The sequence below is a fragment of the Oryctolagus cuniculus genome, chromosome 10, assembly GCF_964237555.1.
Source record: "Oryctolagus cuniculus chromosome 10, mOryCun1.1, whole genome shotgun sequence".
In the NCBI taxonomy this organism is placed as follows: Eukaryota; Metazoa; Chordata; class Mammalia; order Lagomorpha; family Leporidae; genus Oryctolagus; species Oryctolagus cuniculus.
This window is the reverse complement of record NC_091441.1, coordinates 115989982-116009241: the sequence shown is the minus strand read 5'-3', so window position 1 is coordinate 116009241 and position 19260 is coordinate 115989982. Positions and strand designations below refer to the sequence as shown.

At 61.3% G+C, this 19260-nt stretch overlaps 1 protein-coding gene across 1 annotated transcript in view; it reads left to right on the top strand.

Annotated features, from left to right (window-relative positions):
• Positions 1 to 16261, top strand: part of SLC6A1 (solute carrier family 6 member 1) — a 39684-nt gene extending 23423 nt beyond the window's left edge. The window contains exons 6-16 of the mRNA XM_051851708.2: positions 202 to 311; positions 1878 to 2010; positions 5717 to 5851; positions 5948 to 6051; positions 6186 to 6310; positions 7412 to 7524; positions 7789 to 7920; positions 8943 to 9045; positions 10151 to 10251; positions 10644 to 10811; positions 14247 to 16261. Coding sequence (XP_051707668.1) covers positions 202 to 311; positions 1878 to 2010; positions 5717 to 5851; positions 5948 to 6051; positions 6186 to 6310; positions 7412 to 7524; positions 7789 to 7920; positions 8943 to 9045; positions 10151 to 10251; positions 10644 to 10811; positions 14247 to 14351 — 1329 coding nt within the window. The 3' untranslated portion in view covers positions 14352 to 16261. The remainder of the gene's footprint in view (positions 1 to 201; positions 312 to 1877; positions 2011 to 5716; positions 5852 to 5947; positions 6052 to 6185; positions 6311 to 7411; positions 7525 to 7788; positions 7921 to 8942; positions 9046 to 10150; positions 10252 to 10643; positions 10812 to 14246) is intronic.
• Positions 16262 to 19260: the final 2999 nt, after the last annotated feature.

The following is a 19260-nucleotide window of genomic DNA, read 5'->3' as shown; positions in this document are numbered from 1 at the left end:
CTAGCCGCTGTGTGACCTGGAGCAAGATGCTGCCCCGTTGTGATCACGGTGCCACCTGCCCACCCAAGCCGTTGGCAACGAGAGGCGGGACTGTGGCTTCCAGGAGGTTTGGGATACCCTGAGGGCGGCCAGGGAGAGCCGGGCCGTGTGCCAGCCCCTGGGGCCCCAGTGGGGTTTGGTCACACATCTGTGTCCTCGCAGACGCTGCCATGGAAACAGTGTGACAACCCCTGGAACACCGACCGCTGCTTCTCCAACTACAGCATCGTCAACACCACCAACATGACCAGCGCCGTGGTGGAGTTCTGGGAGTGAGTGCGGTGGCATGGGGTGCCGGGGCGGGCGGGGCCTGCAGGGGACATGGCAGCCCTCCAGATCGGGTGAGGGGACTATGTGCAGCATGGACAGGGCACCGGCACGGGCGGCGCCTCCCCTTTCCTAAAGAGAGCTGGACAGAGGACCAGGCACCTGATGCAAGCCATGGCCGCGGGTAGAGAAGCCCAGCTGGAGACCGAGCTGTGCAGCAGCTGGGGACACCTGGCCGTGGCATCCTGCCCTCTGCCTCTTGCCCCCTGCCAGCACCCCCAGTGGCCACCCAGTGCTAGCCAGAAGCCGAGGGACCTGTGAGGTGGCCGGAGCAGTCACCTCCTGGGGCGCAGTGCAGGGTGGAGAAGGTGGTGCGTGGACAGAGGGGGCCGCAGGGCAGGGAGGAGCCAGCACGCTGAGCGGGGCTCCCGGAGAGGCCAGTGAGGACCCGTCTGGAGGACCAGCCCAGGCCCAGTTGGCCCCTGCGTCCTGGGTCCCATAGGCAGTCCAGCGGACAGTGGACCCAAGATAGTTGAGAAAAAATTGCGTCTGTGCCGAGCGCGCACGGGCTTTCCTCTTGTGGTCTTTCGGGGAGCAGTGCAGTATCGCAGCTGTTTCCGTGGTGTGGACACGGAGCTAGGCCGTCGTGCAGAGGTGACTCCACGCCCACGGGAGGCCGTGGGCAGCTTCTGTGCACACGGGCACTGTTTTCTGGTGGGAGCTTGGGCACCTGCAGGGCTTTCATCTGCAAGAGGTTCCGGAAGCAGCCTCCTGCGGACACTGGGGGAGCGTGTACTGATAAACCCAGGTCGCCTGGAGTGAGCACATGTGCACACACATGCAGACACATACACCTGTGTTCACATTCATGCATGCACACACACATGCACGTGATGCAGACAGTGCGCATGTAAACACATTCACACAGACACCTGCACGCCAACACACATGAACACACGTGAACACACATGTTCACACATGACATGGACATACACTGGCACACCTGCCTACACGCACGTTCAGCTCATGTGCAGGCACACACAGAGACACACATTCTGGCTCTGGGAAGGCTGCGCTGATTCTGTTTCCCAGGGGGGCACCTCACAGATGTGTGTTGGGGCCTTACAACAAACGAGGTGCTGGGGTCCAAGTCTCTGTGGTGTGGAGGGATCCCTTGTGCTGGGAAGCTGGTGGGAGGCAGTGCACCAAGGCATGGAGGAGGTGAGAGCAGGCCAGGGACAGGTGGATGGGTGGCACGTGGCCCGGCCGCACGGCAGAGCCCTGAGACTGCAGACACGGAGCCGGCTCAGGAGGCCAGCCAGGGAGTGCAGCCTCATTCTGCAAAGGAGCGGGAGCTGTCCGTCTGTGGCAGGACCACGCAGGGCACCTGCACCCAGAGGGCTCCTGGGCTGGCGCAGGGCAGAGCAGAGGCAGCTGCAGCACCTGCTCTCCTTGAGTCGTTGCCCCTGGTACCAACACGATCCCTGGGGTAGACCACATCCCTGCCCATGCCCCAGCCCCCCCAAGTCCCAGCGGCCCTTGTGACATTCTGCCCCCTCCTCTCTGAGCAGGCGCAACATGCATCAGATGACTGACGGGCTGGACAAGCCAGGCCAGATCCGCTGGCCGCTGGCCATCACCCTGGCCATCGCCTGGGTCCTGGTGTACTTCTGCATCTGGAAAGGTGTGGGCTGGACCGGAAAGGTAAGGGCCTGGGCTGCCGAGGGAGCTCTGCTCAGGCAGGGAGTCCACAGCTCCTGGAGCCCCTTCCAAGCTGGGCACGCGCAGGCTCTCTGGACCTCAACCCCCTCCCCTGCACAGTGGGCATAAGGGCGCCTCCTACTCTCTAGAGCAGAGAGGATGCAGGAGCTGACACAGGTCGGGCTCGCAGCTCAGCTCACGGTGGGACCCTGGCGTTCTGCAGCCCCGGGCAGGTGCCGCTCATGGGCCACTCAGCCAACTTGCCCCAGGCACAGGGCCTCAGTTCCGGGCGCAGGGGCTCCTGCGATGAGGAACACAGGCGAGCAGGTTGTGACGAAGTCCTCAGGCCGTGTTTGCAAACAGGTCCGAGTTCAGACCCCAGTGGGGCTGATTCCTGGCTGGGTGACCTGAAGGAAGCCATTTCTCTCCGAAGCTCCGCTTCCCCTCTGCGGGATGGGGCTGGTGCTTACATACATCCGTTGCTGTTCGCTTCTCTTTTCTTAAGATTTGTTTATTTGACAAAAAGAGTGACAGAGAGACAGGCAGAGGGGAGAGAGAGAAAAAGAGACAGAAAGTAACATAGAGATGGGCAGGAGGGAGGGAAGGAGGGAGGGAAGAAAGGAGGAAGGGAGGGAGGGGGGAGAGAGAGAGATTTTCTGTCTGCCAGTTCACTCCCCAGTGGCCACAGTGGTCCAGGCTGGGCCGAGCCAGAGCCGGGAGGCGAGAACTCCATCCCGGGTTCCCACAGACTCGGGCCATGACCTGCTGCTTTCCCAGGCGCCTTAGCAGGGAGCCGGCTGAGAACTGGAGCAGCCAGGACTCCCACTGGTGCCCACACGGGATGCCGGCATCTGGCTTAACATTCTGCACCACAATGGTGGACCCTGTTGGGTTTGTTTTAAAGATTTATTTATTTATTTATTTGCTTGACAGGCAGAGCAGCAGAGACAGAGGGATCTTCCATCTGCTGGCTCACTCCCCAAATGGCCACAAAGGCTAAGGCTAGACCAGGCCAAACTCCAGAGCCAGGAACTCCACCTGGGTCTCCCGTGTACCTGGGCTATCATCCGCTGCCTTCCCAGGCGCATGAGCAGGGAGCTGGATTGGAAGCAGAGCAGTCAGGACCACAGCCGGCACTGTCACAAACAGTGGCCCCCACCGTGCCGGCCCCGCCACCGGTGATTCTAGACAGCTCTCAGCACCTAGCAAGGGGCTGTTGCTGTTTTGTCTTTATGATCAGGTCAGCAAGTACAGAGCGACTGCAAGCCGGGTGCCCCGTCCAGGGACATCTGGCAGGACAGAACTGGCCGCAGCTCCCTCCCCTCCCTGCCTCTCAGGCCTTATGCTGGGGGCTGAGGCCCGAAATTCCTGCGTTTCCTGCAGGAAGCGGAGGGGCAGGTGTGCTGTCCGAGGTCTCCAGGTCTCGCAGGGAGCAGAGGGGCAGCAGAGAGACGGGAACAGAAGAAGGCTAGGGACAGGTTGGGGCAGGGCCAGAACCCGCCAAAAAGCTGGCAGAACTTTCCAGAAGAAGGTGCAGAAAGAGACAAAACAGAGCCTTACAAAGCCGACACATGGGCCTGGGCAGAGGCACTGAAAACCGGAGACCCAGACCCAAGGCTGGTGCCCACGTCTCGGACCCGTGCCTGGGACGAGGGAGAGCTGGGCAGGGCCTGGTGTCTCCCGCTCCAGCTTCAGGGAGCAGGAAAGGGTAGCTTGAAGGGCGGTGGAAGCCCCTGGGAGCTGCTGTCCCCCGTGTACAGCTGTGCACTGCTGTGTGCTCCCTGTGCCAGCACCTTGTGGGCTCATCACAGCTCTCCTGTCCGAGCAGCCGGGCTGATTGAACCCATTTTCCAGATGAGAGAAACTGGGGCTCAGAGCACTGAGACACTGACCCAGCGGCTTCATTTTATCCCCTCTTCCCAATCTCAGGGACAATGGTTTGTGCAGACAGCAAGCAGCTTCCCTGGTCCTGAAGAAGCCCAGAGTGCAGGGAGGGAGAGAAAGCTGCCCCGAGGGAGACCCACGCTGGCCGGGAGCCAGGGGCCCCTGAGCCCTGACATTGAGTCTGAAACCGCTGTTCCACACCAGCGAGCAGAGAAACCATTGCAGGCTTTTGATGACCAATTTGGCAAAAACGGGTTTTTCAAATGATTATGCTCAGAGTTGGCACTGCAAGGGAGCCACCCTGTGCCACGCTGGGGGAAGTGCCATTTGCTTTCTTTAGAATGAAAAAATTGAGGGGCTGACACCGTGGCTCCCTTGGTTAATCCTCCGCCTGCAACGCCGGCATCCCATATGGGCGCCGGATTCTGTCCTGGGTGCTCCTCTTACAGTCCAGCTCTCTGCTGTGGCCCAGGAGGGCAGTGGAGGATGGCCCAAGTGCTTGGGCCCTGCACCCGCATGGGAGACCAGGAGGAAGCTCCTGGTTTCTGCCTTCAGATTGGTGCAGTTCTGGCCATAGCAGCCATTTGGGGAGTGAACCAACAGAAGAAAGACCTTTCTCTCTGTCTCTTTCTCACTGTCTACAACTGTATCTGTCAAAATTGATTTTAAAAAAAATGAAAGGCATAATTACAGAGAGAGGAGGGCGAGAGAGAGAGGGAGAGGGAGAGGGAGAGAGAGAGAGAGAGAGAGAGAGAGAGAGAGAGAGAGAGCTCATCGAGCCACTGGTTCACTCCCCAAATGGCTGTAATGGCCAGGGCTGGGTCAGGTGGAAGCCAGGAGCCTGGAGCTCCATCTGAGTCTCCCCCATGGGTGGCACTGGGCCAGCTCCTGCTGCTTTTTTGAACACATTGGCAGGGAGCTGGACCAGAAGTGGAGCAGTGTGGGATGCCGGTGTCACCCCGGCCTGTGTAACCCAGTGCACCACAACAGCACCGCCACCCCGAAGTGCCGATTCTGGAAGGAGTCGGGCGATGCTCAGACGCATCAAAAGCCCTTGAGAAGCCGTCGCTTTCTGCTTGATGATTCCACATCCAGACGTCTCTCCCAGGAGTGATACAGCCATTCTGTAGATAAAGGTTTATAAACAGGGGTGTTCAATGAGGCGCAGAAGATTGGAAGTCACCCAAATGGCTAACAGCGGGGCTGCTGGGAGAGGGTGGGGGCCTCCCTGGGGACCGTTTGTAGAATTAAAACTCACTGTTCAGGTGGCAGACGGTCTTCAGAGAGCAGACCGAGCACGCTGTTTTTCACCTTGAAAGCTGCTCACTGAGAAAGCAAGTGGCTGACTGGAGCCCAGTTTTCTGAGATGTGATCATCTATGCCGAAGAAGGTGTCTAAGAAGGAACAGTAAAATGCTGACAGCCCTGTGGTTGTGTATTTTTCAGACATTGATTGAGTGTCTACTGTATACCATGGACTGTTCTAGACATCAGAAAGCAGAAGTGAGAGACCCAAACCCTGTGCCTTGTGTGACGTCGATCCTAGGGGCTATGGAAGGGAACTCTGTGTGTGTTTGTGCACATGTGTGTGTTCCTATGTAACTTTCAATGTTTCCTGCCAACAAAAGCATTGCTTGGATAATTTAGACATCAGTTAAGAATCACAGGGAACGGGGAAGGTAAAACCAGGTGCTGAGCTGCTTGGTTCAGACTCCACGGGCAGCCAAGCAGAGCAGGCTTCCTGGAGGAAGAGGCACTGGCAGCACAGGCAGGTGCAAGGGGCGGGGCCGCGGGCAGGCTTACGCGCCCCTCCCTGTCCCCTCCAGGTGGTCTACTTCTCGGCCACGTACCCCTACGTCATGCTCATCATCCTGTTCTTCCGTGGAGTCACACTGCCTGGCGCCAAGGAGGGCATCCTGTTCTACGTCACGCCCAACTTCCGCAAGCTGTCCGACTCCGAGGTGAGCAGCCTGGGGTGTGCCGGGGGCAGCCGACTGGTGCGGACAGGGGCCTTGGGGCCCGTGGCTGCGATGACCACTGGACACTTCTGCCTGTAGGTGTGGCTGGACGCGGCTACGCAGATCTTCTTCTCCTATGGGCTGGGCCTGGGCTCCCTGATTGCCCTGGGCAGTTACAACTCGTTCCACAACAACGTGTACAGGTGCCAGCGGCAGCCCAGAGCCCCCTCCTTCCCGGCCCTGCCCTCCCTGGCTTTCCCCTGGGTCCCTGTCACTGCTCTCCCTGGCCCCGCCCCCTGACCTCTGCCCTCCCTGACCCCGCCCCACCTCCCTCCAGGGACTCCATCATCGTCTGCTGCATCAACTCCTGCACCAGCATGTTCGCCGGCTTCGTCATCTTCTCCATCGTGGGCTTCATGGCCCACGTCACCAAGCGGTCCATTGCTGACGTGGCGGCCTCAGGTCAGCGCTGCCCCGCTCGGGGCCCGGGGTTGGCAGTGGGGCTTGCATTGTCCCCCTCACCCTGTGGGTGGCAGAGCACTCACTGCCTGCCAGACACTGCCCCCTGATCTTCCCAGCTCTGCAGTAGATGCTATGTCCCCATGTCACAGGTGGGAAAACCGAGGCTCGCCAAAGCCGCCTGCCCAAGCTCAGAGCTCGAAAGGGGTTTGTGCCCAGATCGGTTTGACTGTAAAACCTGGGCTCTTTGTCTCCCAGCCACCCTGGTGCTTCCTGCACGGCCCTGGATTTTGTAGGGGAAAAGACCCACTCCTGTGCCCGGGCCTTTAAGGCTTGATCTAACCGCGCCAGGTTTCCAGCCATGATGCAAACTCCCTAAGTCTGCTTTTGTCCTGGCTCCCAGAACAGTCTCTCCAGGTGGGCTGTGCCCACTTAGCTCGCCACAGTCTCAGTGCCGCAGGGCCCAGGGAAACCGCAGACAGCCGCCCCCCTACCCAGGGGCCAGGCCAGCAGCAGGCAGGAGGGCCACTGTGTGCACAAAGGCGTCCCTGAGCCGTCTGGAGGGGACAGGGCTTGTCCCCCGGAGCACTGGGCGGGGCCTGGGGAAAGGACGTTGAGCTCCTGGACAATGGCAGCCCCCCCCCCCCCAGGCCTCCCCGGCCCCTACAGAGCCACACCCAGGTGGCTCCGATGTCTGCTCCTCATTCTGTCTTTCCCCTGCTCCTGGACACCCCGGCCAGACCCTCAAACACCACCTGTCCTGGACACACCTCCCATGCCTTCCCCCAGCCTGTGGTCCCCCTTGTGAGAAGGGTCCCCATCCAGTGCCTGGGCCAGAAACCTCAGCATTGCCCTGTGTTCTCCCCTCACCCCCAGCCTGCAGCCTTTGGCCCCCCAAGTATCCCCAGCAGGGGCCGCCTCTGCACGTGCCCCGCCCCTGCCGCTGGCCAGGCCGCTGCAGTCCCCGCCTGGACAGGGAGCCGCTCACCTGCAGCCTGCACCGCGGCCCGGCTGCCCAGCGGTGACTCTGATGTGAGGCTTAGGGACTGGGGGCTGTGCTGGGGCTGCCACGGATGCCCACCACGCTGCCCCTCGTTCCCGCAGGCCCGGGGCTGGCATTCCTGGCGTACCCGGAGGCCGTGACCCAGCTGCCCATCTCTCCGCTCTGGGCCATCCTCTTCTTCTCCATGCTCCTGATGCTGGGCATCGACAGCCAGGTGACCGCCCCTCCCCCGGACCCCTCCCCCCAGAGGAGGACTCAGAATCTCAGACCCCTAGAATATCCCGAAGCAGCCCTGTGGACTGGCCAAGTCCAGCATGGGAAACAGAAACCCAGAGGGAGGGGACTCCGCTGAGGCCCCCAGGGCCGCAGGGGCAGCGTCAGGCTGGACCCTGGGCCACCCTCCCCCCGCCCCCCAGCCCTGCCGTCTGGGTGCTGCTCAGGCTGTGGGCGGTGGGCAGCTGACCCCGCCCCCCTGCAGTTCTGCACCGTGGAGGGCTTCATCACGGCCCTGGTGGACGAGTACCCCAGACTGCTGCGCAACCGCCGGGAGCTCTTCATCGCCGCCGTCTGCATCATCTCCTACCTGATCGGCCTCTCCAACATCACCCAGGTGGGCTCCGCTGCTGCCCTGGGGCCCTTTCAACGGCCCCTCTCCTCAGCCCTTCCCCCCTCCATGGAGCTGTCTCTCTGCCGAGCGCAGGACACACGGCGCTGAGGCAGATGGCGTCCTGCCTTCTGAGCGTTCCCTGGCTGTCAGAGACACAGACGCTGAGCCAGACAGCGTCGGACAGAGCCAGAGACTGCAGCAGGCAGCCTGGCCTCTGCTCCCAGCAGCCACCCGGAGTCGGGCCTTCGAAGTGAACACTGCCTCTTGTTGCATCCATGAACACTTATCTGTGACCTGTGCACTCACCGTCCTGTGGGCCCAGGAACCACTGTGATCCCGGGTGTTGACGGTGTTGATTCGTTCCCTCGCTCGCACTTGGGAGCACCGGCTGTGGGTCACATGTGTGACACTGGGAATCCAGCAACAGTGTGACAGCTACTGCCAAGTCTGCCCTCTTGGAGCCTGAGTTCCAGTGGGGACGAGGCTGACAGAAGAGGTGCCAGGTGCAGTGGAGCAGAGTGGATACAGCAGGACGGGAAATGGCCAGCAGGGGCCTGGGAGGCCTCTACCTGGGACAGGGGATAGTGGAGGAGGTCTCTAAGGTAAAGTGACAGGTGAGCGGAGACCTAGATGAGGAGGGACAGCCAGGGAGGGGAGGAGAGCATGGCAGGCACTAAGGCCCCGAGGGCGAGGGGCAGAAAGGAAGCCAGTGTGGCGGGAGCAGAGCAGAGCCTGGCAGGCCAGGCCATCTGAGTTAGACTTGATTTGACGTCTCCCTGCTTGCTTATATATCATGTTATTATGTATGTGCTGGGAGGTTCTCAGCAGGGGAGAGGCAGGACCGAGTCACGCATGGACAGACAGCACTGGGGAGCGGCCCCCGGGCCTGGCCTGCTCATGAGGCCCCCGGGGCTACCTGCAGCCTACCCTGAGCCCGTTCTCCAGGCGGTGCTGGGTGCCAGGGGGCCCGGGTGCGGGTGCGGGTGCGGGGGGCCACTCTCACGCTCCCTCCCTTCCTCTCACAGGGGGGCATTTACGTCTTCAAACTCTTCGACTACTACTCCGCCAGCGGCATGAGCTTGCTGTTCCTCGTGTTCTTCGAATGCGTCTCCATCTCCTGGTTCTACGGTGAGCCTCCACCCCTCCTCCATTCATTCACTCACTCATTCGTACTTCAACAGAAGCAGCCAGGACAGCAGGCCCTCTCCCTGCACTGTTCAATCGCTGTGCTCCACAGCTCAGTGCGGTTGGTGCACGAGGTCCGAGTGCAGAAGACAGAGCAACAGTTAGGGTGTGGGCGTGCGGCAGAGAGGCTAAGGGGCTGCGTGGGGCACCCGTATGTATTAGGGTTCAAGACCGGGCTCCACGTCCAGTTCTAGCTTCCTGCCAGTGTGCACCTCAGGGAGACAGCTGGTGATGGCACAGGGGCTTGGGTCCCTGCTGGCCACGGTGGGGACCTCTGCTGAGTTCCAGGTTCTTGGCTGAGGCGGTGCCCTGTCCCCGCTGCTGCGGACAGGGAAGATTCCTGTCCATCGCTCTGTCTCAAATACATACGACTCCACAAAGAACAAATAATTTCACGTAAGCTGGGAGCCAACTAGTATGCGTTGTGGGATAAAAAGGCTTGTTTCACGCTGGGTCTGGAAAAGGGGTGACAGAAGTATAGATCTGACGTCATTCGACAAAAGCTGCCATGATGTAAAGTGTACATCGTCCCTGAGCCAAAAAGCGAAGGAATCAGGGTTTCCTTTCCATCCTGGCCCAAATCTCCGGAGCCCAGGGCCCAAGGGTCCGAGGCCGCACTTCCCTGCCTCTCTGCTGGGACCCAGAGAGCCCAGAGCGTGGATGGAGACGGGCGGCGCCGCAGCCCCCAGGCCTCGCCCTGCCCCGTTTCCTTCCGACCCAGACCGCCTGCCCTTGGGACTTCGCATGCGCAGTGCGCTCTTGAAGCACTCTCGCGAGGCTTAGGGTTCTCCGTAGACATGCGCAGATCTCCGCGGTGGGCTGCACTTCCGGCCCGCCTAGCCTTACCTTTGAGGAGAGGCGGGGACTGTGGGAGGGGACCTGCGACCCCTGACTGTCCATGGCCAGTGAATGTCTCCACCTGGAGGGGCGCGGCTTTTTCTCCCTGGCACACGTGCTATGGGGGTTGACGGTTCGAAGGGTGCTGGGGGCGGCGGCCTGCGGACCCCACAGCTCAGCCGTGTGCCCCGCCCTTGCGCCCCTGTTGCAGGTGTGAACCGTTTCTACGACAACATCCAGGAGATGGTGGGTTCCAGGCCCTGCATCTGGTGGAAGCTGTGCTGGTCCTTCTTCACCCCCATCATCGTGGCGGTAAGGCTGGGGCTGCACGCCTGGGGGTGGGGCGGCTCCCCCCAGGGAGAAACTTCTGGAATCGAGGGCGGGCGGGGGAGGCCCTCGGGCCCAGGTTCGGTTCGCCCCGCCCCTGCCGTGCCGCCCGCAAGGGCTGAGCTGTCCGAGGCGGCCGGCAGGCTCCGGGAGGTGGAGGCCAGGCTGCTGACGTCGGCCCTGGTCCTGGGGCCGGGGTGGGTTACCCCGGGGAAGGGGAGTCCACAGGCTGGAGGGGCTTTTCTGCGAGGCCCTCGTGGAAAGGGGCCTTGCGTGTGGGGGCCCCAGGTGCCGAGCCCCGGGAAGGGTCTGCCCAGGCTGCGGGGCCTTGGTGGCTGGCCTGGGAGGCTGACCACCCCGCCCCTCCCCCTCCGCAGGGCGTGTTCCTCTTCAGCGCCGTGCAGATGACCCCTCTCACCATGGGCAGCTACGTGTTCCCCAAGTGGGGCCAGGGAGTGGGCTGGCTCATGGCTCTGTCCTCCATGGTCCTCATCCCCGGCTACATGGCCTACATGTTCCTCACCCTGAAGGGCTCCCTGAAGCAGGTAAGGCCTCAGCACGCCCGGCACAGCCCCCGCCCAGCTGGGAGACAGCTGCAGAGCCGATGGCACCGTGAAGGGGGCCGCCAGGGACAGGGTTGGAGGCTCCTGTCTCTGTGGAGCCTTGGAGGGGATAGCTCAGAGGAGGCCTCTGGGGAAAGCCAGAGTTCAAAGTAGATGCAGAAAGGATGTTTCGGGGGGCGGGGAGGGGGGGATGCAAAGGCCCAGGGGTGTTAGCTGCCTTTGGTGAGCGGGAGTGAGGTCAGGGTGGGAGGGCTCAGGGTTTGTGATAAGAAATGGGGCAGGGGCGGGAAGAGGTCAGGCAAGGTTGTGAAGGAGTTTTTTGAAGGCCAGAACAGGAACGGGGGACTCAGCCTGAGAGCAGGCGGGTTTGAGCCCATGAGGGGTGAGACTGGAGTAGCAAAGTCATTTCCCTGTGTCTCACCTACGGACTTGCTGTAGACCAGATGTTTTCTCCTCAAGGAAAGACACATTGACCTCCGTGCAGGGCCCCACATCATGTGCCATATGTGGCCCCCAGCAGGAAACCCACCAAAATACACGGACACTCCTCCCAGGACCCCACCATCATACACAGACACTCCCCCCCAGGGCCCCACCATCATACACGGACACTCCCCCCCAGGGCCCCACCATCCTACACTGACACCCCCCACACAGGGTTCCACATCATATGCAGACACTCCCCCCACAGGGCCCCACCATTATACACGGACACTCCCCCCCAGGGCCCCACCATCATACACAGACACTCCCCCCCCAGGGCCCCACCATCATACACAGACACTCCCCCCCCAGGGCCCCACCATCATACACAGACACTCCCTCCACAGGGCCCCACCATCATACACTGACTCTCCTCCGACACAGGGCCCCACCATCATACACTGACACTCCCCCCCCAGGGCCCCACCATCATACACTGACACCCCTCCGGGGCCACACCATTATACAAGGACATCCCCCCCAGGGCCCACCATCCTACACGGACACTCCCCCCCAGGGCCCCACCATCATACACTGACACTCCCCCCCCCAGGGCCCCACCATCATACACAGACACTCCCCCCCAGGGCCCCACCATCATACGCGGACACTCCCCCCCCCCCAGGGCCCCACCATCATACACTGACACTCCCCCCCAGGGCTCCACCATCATACACTGACACCCCCCCCCAGGGCCCCACCATCATACACAGACACTCCCCCCCCAGCTCCACCATCATACACTGACACCCCCCACACACAGGGCCCCACCATCATACACAGACACTCCCCCCCCAGCTCCACCATCATACACTGACACTCCCCCCCCAGGGCCCCACCATCATACACAGACACTCCCCCCCAGGGCCCCACCATCATACACAGACACTCCCCCCCAGGGCCCCACCATCATACGCGGACACTCCCCCCCCCAGGGCCCCACCATCATACACAGACACTCCCCCCCCAGCTCCACCATCATACACTGACACCCCCCACACACAGGGCCCCACCATCATACCCGGACACTCCCCCCCCACAGGGCCCCACCATCATACACTGACTCTCCCCCACAGGGCCCCACCATCATACACTGACACTCCCCCCCCCAGGGCCCCACCATCCTACACGATGCTCCCCCACCAGGGCCCCACCATTATACACAGACACTCCCCCCCCCAGGGCCCCACCATCATACACGGATGCTCCCCCACACGGGGCCCCACTATCATACACGGACACTCCCTCCACAGGGCCCCACCATCCTACACTGACACTCCCCCCCCCCAGGGCCCCACCATCATACAGACACACCCCCCAGGACCCCACCATCATACACAGACACTCCCCCCCAGGGCCCCACCATCATACACAGACACTGCCCCCCAGGGCCCCACCATCATACCCGGATGCTCCCCCCCCAGGGCCCCACCATCCTACACAGACACTCCCCCAACAGGGCCCCACCATCATACACAGACACTCCCCCCACAGGGCCCCACCCTGAGGCACAGGTTGAGGATCCCTTGTTGGAAATGGTTGAGACCAGACGTGTTGGGACCGGGATCTTTGGGGTGTTGGAGTTCTGCACGTAGACGCGGGATGGGACCCAGTGTAAAAGGAGCTTGTTTAGGTTTCCCCTGCACTTTGCACACGCTGTCTGAAGGTGGCGCTGTGCGGCATTCTCAGTGCACCTGTGATTTGAAGGTGACCTCGTGGGAGGGGAGGAGTGGAATTCTCCACTTGTGGCTCCACGTGAATGCCCCAGAGTTTCAGATGTTGGTGCATTTTGGATTTGGGTTTTCGGGTAAGGGTTGCTCAGGCTGTGCTGAGTCCACGCGCTCTCTGTGGACTTGTGCTGACGCTGAGAGGGAACCGAGGCAGGAGGGAGGTGCTGGGCAGAAGAGATGGCCGCTGGTCGGCGATGGTCGGCGATGCTTCGGGCGAGGCCTCCCTGAGGCCAGGTGGGGTCGGGATGTGCAGGGCCACAGCCAGAACCCGGGGTCACCGCCCACTTGGTTGTGGTGCCCCTGCCACTGGCGGCCAGGAGGGGCGTGCTCAGGTCTGAGGTGGGGGCCCACCCCCCCCCCCGATGGGACCAGAGGCCCTGAGCGGGGGCTGCTTCCCCAGGCCCGCAGTCTGTTGTTGAAGAGCCAGGGCTTGCATCCTGCTCCTGCAACGCTGCGTCCAAGGCTTTTGTTTTCCGTGGAGCGTCCAGAGCTCAGGGAGGAGGGGTGCCCGTGCAGAGGCAGGCTCGGCCTTTGCCCAGGCCTGTGGTGGGCAGAGCAGGAGCAGGGGGTGCCTGCAGCAGAGGTACTGGGACTCAGCACTCAGTACCTGCTGTGTGCCGCTCACTGTCGTCCGTGCTGGGGGCTCAGCTGCAGAGGGAGTGAGCGGGAATGCCAGCTGCAGAGGGGAGAGGAGCCCTGAGCACAGTGAAGCCACATGAGGTGGGCCGTGGGCTCTGAGCAGTGGGGGGCAGGCTTGGGTGTGCTGGGGCCTCGGCGGGGAGGCGACACAGCTGAGCTGAGGCCAGAGGAGGCACTGCAGCTGCAGAGGCCCTGGCCAGGAGCCTGCCTGGTACCTGATGGGCGGGGGCGGTGACGCGGAGGCCTGTGACGGACAGCGCCCAGATTGGTGGCAGGCCCTGTGGGCCTAGATTGCTCTTGTGGTCAAACAGCAGCTCTTAGGGGTCCCGGCAGGTGGAGGGCGCAGTCTCTCAGTGGTGGCTCAGGGACCCCCTGCTGCTGTGTCGGGAGCAGGGCACGAGGAGGGGTGGGAAGGGATGGGGGCTGGGCTGGACCCAGGGGCGGAGGGCAGAGGATGTGCATGTGGGGGCTGGCTGGAGCTGCAGCGTGGCTGAAGGCAGAGCAGACGACGGGGTGGGGGCGGAGCTACTGGGCTGAGCCTCACGCCCGCCCGCGATGCCCACAGCGCATCCAGGTCATGATCCAGCCCAGCGAGGACCTCGTGCGCCCCGAGAATGGCCCCGAGCAGCCCCAGGCCAGCAGCTCTGCCAGCAAGGAGGCCTACATCTAGGGCTGCGGCCGCCTGCCGAGCGACGCTCTCCCCCCGGCCCGGCTGAGCGTGACCACCACTTGACGTCTGAGGATCCCTTCTCTCTGAACCTACCTCGGGTGGCGAGTCTGGACCCATCCCCTCACATGCAGGGGAGGTGGGCACAGCCAGCCCGGGGTGGGAGTGGGGGGCTCGCCTGGGCTTCCAGCAATTGGCAGGCTGGCATCCTTTCCCACGGAGACCCCTGTAAGCATCAGGTGGCTGTGTTGCACCTGCTGCGGCCATATCCTTTCCGTCCTGCCGGCGAGCCTGCCCGCCGGGCCACGCCCTCCTGGCTTCCAGCGCTTTCCCGACTGTTCTCTCCCCGCCCAGACCCATGACTGTTATCCCGGACTTGGAGGGGTTCGGCCTGCACGCGTGTGAGCGGCGTCTGGTGCACGCGGGCTCTGGCGCAGCTCTCACCTCCATTTTCTGGCCCCTTCTTCCCGAGGCAGCTTCACGAGGCCCCCGCAGACCGCAGTCCAGGTCTGCAGTGCCGCTGCCCTCCCCACCCCACCCCACCCCACCCCGTGAATGAGTAGCAGCAGGAACCGCAGCTCTGCAGCTGGGTGCTCCGCCCCTCTCCCCAGGCGCCCAAGCACACCCCTCGGGGAGCCGCTTCTCTTTCGATGCCCAGTTTGGCCAAGCATGGAGGGTCTGCGGAGGAAGCCCCGGGGAGGGCGCCGCCTGGGAGTCGGGGCACATGCCGTCGACCCCGGCTTCTGTCGGAAACGAGCGGACTCACTGCCAGCCCGTGGCGAGCTGCTGCCTCCTCCCCTTCCTGCAGATTCCTGCTGGCACTCAGACCTCCCCAGCCCCGCCAACCCTGAGGCCGCACCCCGCGCTCCTTCCTGGAGTTGGGATCCACGGAGTGCGTGTGCTGCAGCTGCGGCCGCTGGCGTGCCGGGACAGGGGTTCCCGTGCAGCAGCGCGTCCTTGTGCCCCGTAGCTCCTTAGCGCGTAGCTCAGACTGTGTTCGATGATTAATCCCTAGTAAGTGTGGTAATAACTGTGACTTGTCCTACCTGAAAGTGACCAGCACACCAGATCTTGCAATAAGCTATCACCCTCAGAGTATTAAGCACAGTATTGTAGAGAAAAAAATCTGCGTCTACTACCGACGTGCACCCAGCCGTGCTTGCCCCCACGCGTGGCGTGTGGGACCCCATGTGGTCCGCGTAGGAAGTGTGTGCCGTAGTCTCAGCGCTAAGACACCCCAGCCGCCACGTGGAGAGGCCAGGACCCAAGCACACGTGGACTGTCCCACGCCAGGGTCTCCAGCAGACCCCACACTGTGTCTCCTGGTCCCCCTCCCCGCCCGTGTGTGAATTCCTTTAGGCTAAGGGCAAGAAGACTGCTCACTTCCTCCTCGTTCTTCCATGTGAAACAAGTCCAGTCTCTCTCCGCTAAATGCAGTATTTCTCCCGTCCCTGAGCGATTCTAACTGTGGTATGTGGCAAGGGATCCCCTAACCGATCTCTGCCCAGGCCAACTTCATAGAGCACAATACTCCGTGTCGTACACTTGCTGTGAGAACTGTGAATATGTGTGTGTGGTTTTTTTTTTTTAGTATTTGCCCAGGAGGAGGGAAAGATACTGTATTATCATATATGCTTTTTTTTGCAATAAGGATTTATTCTCAGAACACCAAGTAAATCTATCTCTATATAAAAATATATGTAATATATACATATTCAAACTATATACAGAGCCTGTTTAAAAAAAAAGACAGTATTATTTAGTAAAATTATCTGTTCTATGGACCAAATGTAAAATATTTATAAATGAAGATGCGTTTTAAATGTCTATAAATGGTGTCATAACCAGAGCACGGGCGTTATGTCAGTTTCTAAGGATTTAGAGGAACAATAATAAAGGTTCTATGATACGCAGCGTCAGGCACTCAGTTCTTGGGGCTGGGGACACAGCAGGCTCTTTCGTGGAGCAATGGCGCAGACACAACGCTCCCTTTCCCCCAGAGGAAGGCCTGGCTCGGAACCCAGCCCGGGGGAGCTGCGCTTCGCGGCCGTCTGAACAAGTAGGCAGCAGGGACTCCGCGCTTCCCTGTGCACGTGGACAGCTCAGTAGAAAGATGCCCAGAGCTGCAGGGCAGCGGCTGGTGTCCGCATAGCCTTTGAGATGCCAGCTGAAACACCCCCACCCTTATCAGAGTGAGGGCCTGGGTTCGAGTCGTGGCTCTATCCGCGATCCCAGCTTCCTGCAGGCCCTGGGAGGCAGCAGGTGGAGACTCAAGTACCTGGGTCCCCGCCACCCTTGTAAGAGACCTGCACAGAGCCCAGGCTGCTGGCTTCAGCCTGGCGGGCGCTGGCTGCTGCAGGCATTTAGGGAGTGGGCGGGCAGACGGCAGCGCTCTGTGACAAGGGCCATCCCGGGAAGGGGAACTGGTGACAAAGATACAGCAAGGGACAGCAGCTCACCCTGTTGTGGAAGAGGCTGGGGGGCCGGGCTGCGGGCGGGGGTCTTGGGGGTGAGGAGGAGGGGCATGCTGTCACCTTTGCAGGGCTCACTGAGCACCCACAAAGCGCGGGGGGTTGAGCCAGACTCAGGGCCAGCACTAGATGAGCATGCTGTGTCCACCCCACACCAGCCTCAGGCACGGTTGGATTCAGGTGCTCAAAGGGTGGGATAGGGCCTCAGTGTCTCCACCTCCCACCTCTGCCTGCCCCTGCAGTGGCTGCAGGAAGGGAAGAAACCAAGGCTCCTGCAGCTCAGGCTCCCCTCCCTACACGCCGGCAGCCACACTGAGTGTCGTGTCCCCCTGGGCCGCAGTCCTGGGAACCGGGTCCCACGGGACCAGCCTGAAACACCTGACTGTTTCCTCACTGTTCACTGTGGCCAGGAGGACAGTGAGGATGGCATAGGCTTGGCCACCTCTTGAATTAGCTCCAATAATAAAGATTAAGAAGCAGCAGAGGGGGGCCGGCGCTGTGGCATGGCAGGTTAGTGCCCTGACCTGAAGTCCTGACATCCCATATGGGCGCCGGTTCAAGACCCTGCTGCTTCACTTCTGATCCAGCTCTCTGCTGTGGCCTGGGAAAGCAGTAGAAGATGGCCCAAGTCCTTGGGCCCCTGCGCCTGTGTGGGAGACCCAGAAGAAGCTCCTGGCTCCTGGCTTCTGATTGGCACAGCTCTAGCCATTAAGGCCATCTGAGGAATGAACCAGCAGATGGAAGACTCTCTCTCTCTCTCTCTCTCCCCCCCTCTCCTCTCTGTATAACTCTGACTTCCAAATAAATAAATAAGTCTTAAAAACAAAAAAAAAAAAAAACACCAGAAAGGGGTCCCAGAGGCTCAGGGAGGGAACAGGGGCTGGACAGGCACCCAGCAGCCCTGAGCCCTTCCATGCTGTGGGTCTCCCTGATGACGCTGGGCCCGGGGCCCCATCTCCAGCACGAAGCCCTTGTGCCATGGACCCTCTGAGGGCAGGTGGACAGAAACTGGTGTGGTGGAGTGGGGGGGGAGGGGTCAGCAACATTGCTTCTGCCCAGTCCAGGCTGCCACCATCACTCCCATGGACACAACTTGTCCCCTGTCCCCAGGCCTGCCCCCACGGTCCACAGTGCCACAGCATCCAGTGTGAGCCATCGAAACACAAAGCTGCTCGTGCCTCCCTGGGCTAACTCCTGCCACGCAGGAATCAGTTCCATCTCCCTCCCCTGGCCTGTGACGCTAGCAGAGCCAGTCACCTTCCAGCTTTCTGACCTTGAAACTGCTCAGCTCCTCATCAATGGCCTCTCTCCACCCCGGGAGCCCCCAGCCTGTCCCCAGCACAGGCCCTTTGCACTCACCATTCCCTGAGCTTGGTGGCTGCAGGGTCACCAAGGGAGCCTTGCCTTGGCCTGGAAGGTGAGGGATTAGGGTGCCCTAACCAAAGAAAGCCCCAGAGCTGCTGTCAGACCATGGTGGGCCGAGCCCATGTGAAGATGAAGGATGAGGAAGAGTTGTTGGAAGGAGGCGGGGGCAGAGTAAGCAAAGCTCCAGGGGCTTGGAACACAGTTCCAGGCGGAGGGGCACCTGCTGCTCATGCTCTGGGGGCCTCGGGGCCTTAGCCTTGCCGTTCCTCCTGCCTGCTCCACTCTTCCCCGGATACCTCACATTGGGTCTTCCCCTTCTCTGGGTCCCTGCTGAAATGTCAGCTCCTCACTGAGTCACGGGTCAGAGGTGGTGGGATGGGTGGGTGGGAAGATGGATGTGTGGGTGGCCGACTGGATGGATGAGTGAGTGGGTGGATAGATGGGTAGGTGTGTATAAGTATGTATAGATGGATGGACAGGTGGGTGGATGTGTCGGTAGATGGATAGATGGACATATGTAAGCAGGTGTGTATGGTGGATGAGTGGGTAGATGGATGGATGGATGGATGGATGATGGGTAGGTGAGTAGGTAGACAGGTTGCTGGGCTGGTGGACAGCCTTCCGTGTGAGTTCTGGCCTCTGCTCCTTACTCTGCAGCTCTGAACACGTGACTTAAATCTCTTGTGTGCCTCAGTTTCCTTCCAAAGTTGTCATTAAAAAAAGTGAGTTAGAACTCAGCCCACCCAGAGCAGTGGTGAAACAGCAGGTGCTGGGACAGCAAGGCTGCTTCCACAGTGTCCCCTGGGAGGTCCATGCCCCACCCAGAGCCCCGGGTTTGAGGAGTGTCGATCAAACTGTGGCTTGCTAATTAGGCCCCTACCCTCTCATCAGATGTGGCTGCAAATCGGAGCTCCTGACTTCCCGGGGCCAACCAGGGTGACTGCGGCTGAGCTGATCTGGTTCCAGGACAAAGCCAGCAGCACAGCATTTGGGGTCCCCAGCTTACCTGGGGACTCACTTCCTTAGGGCTCTCGGAGAGGTGGAGAAGGAGGTGGGAAAGGCCCCCCGATCTCTGC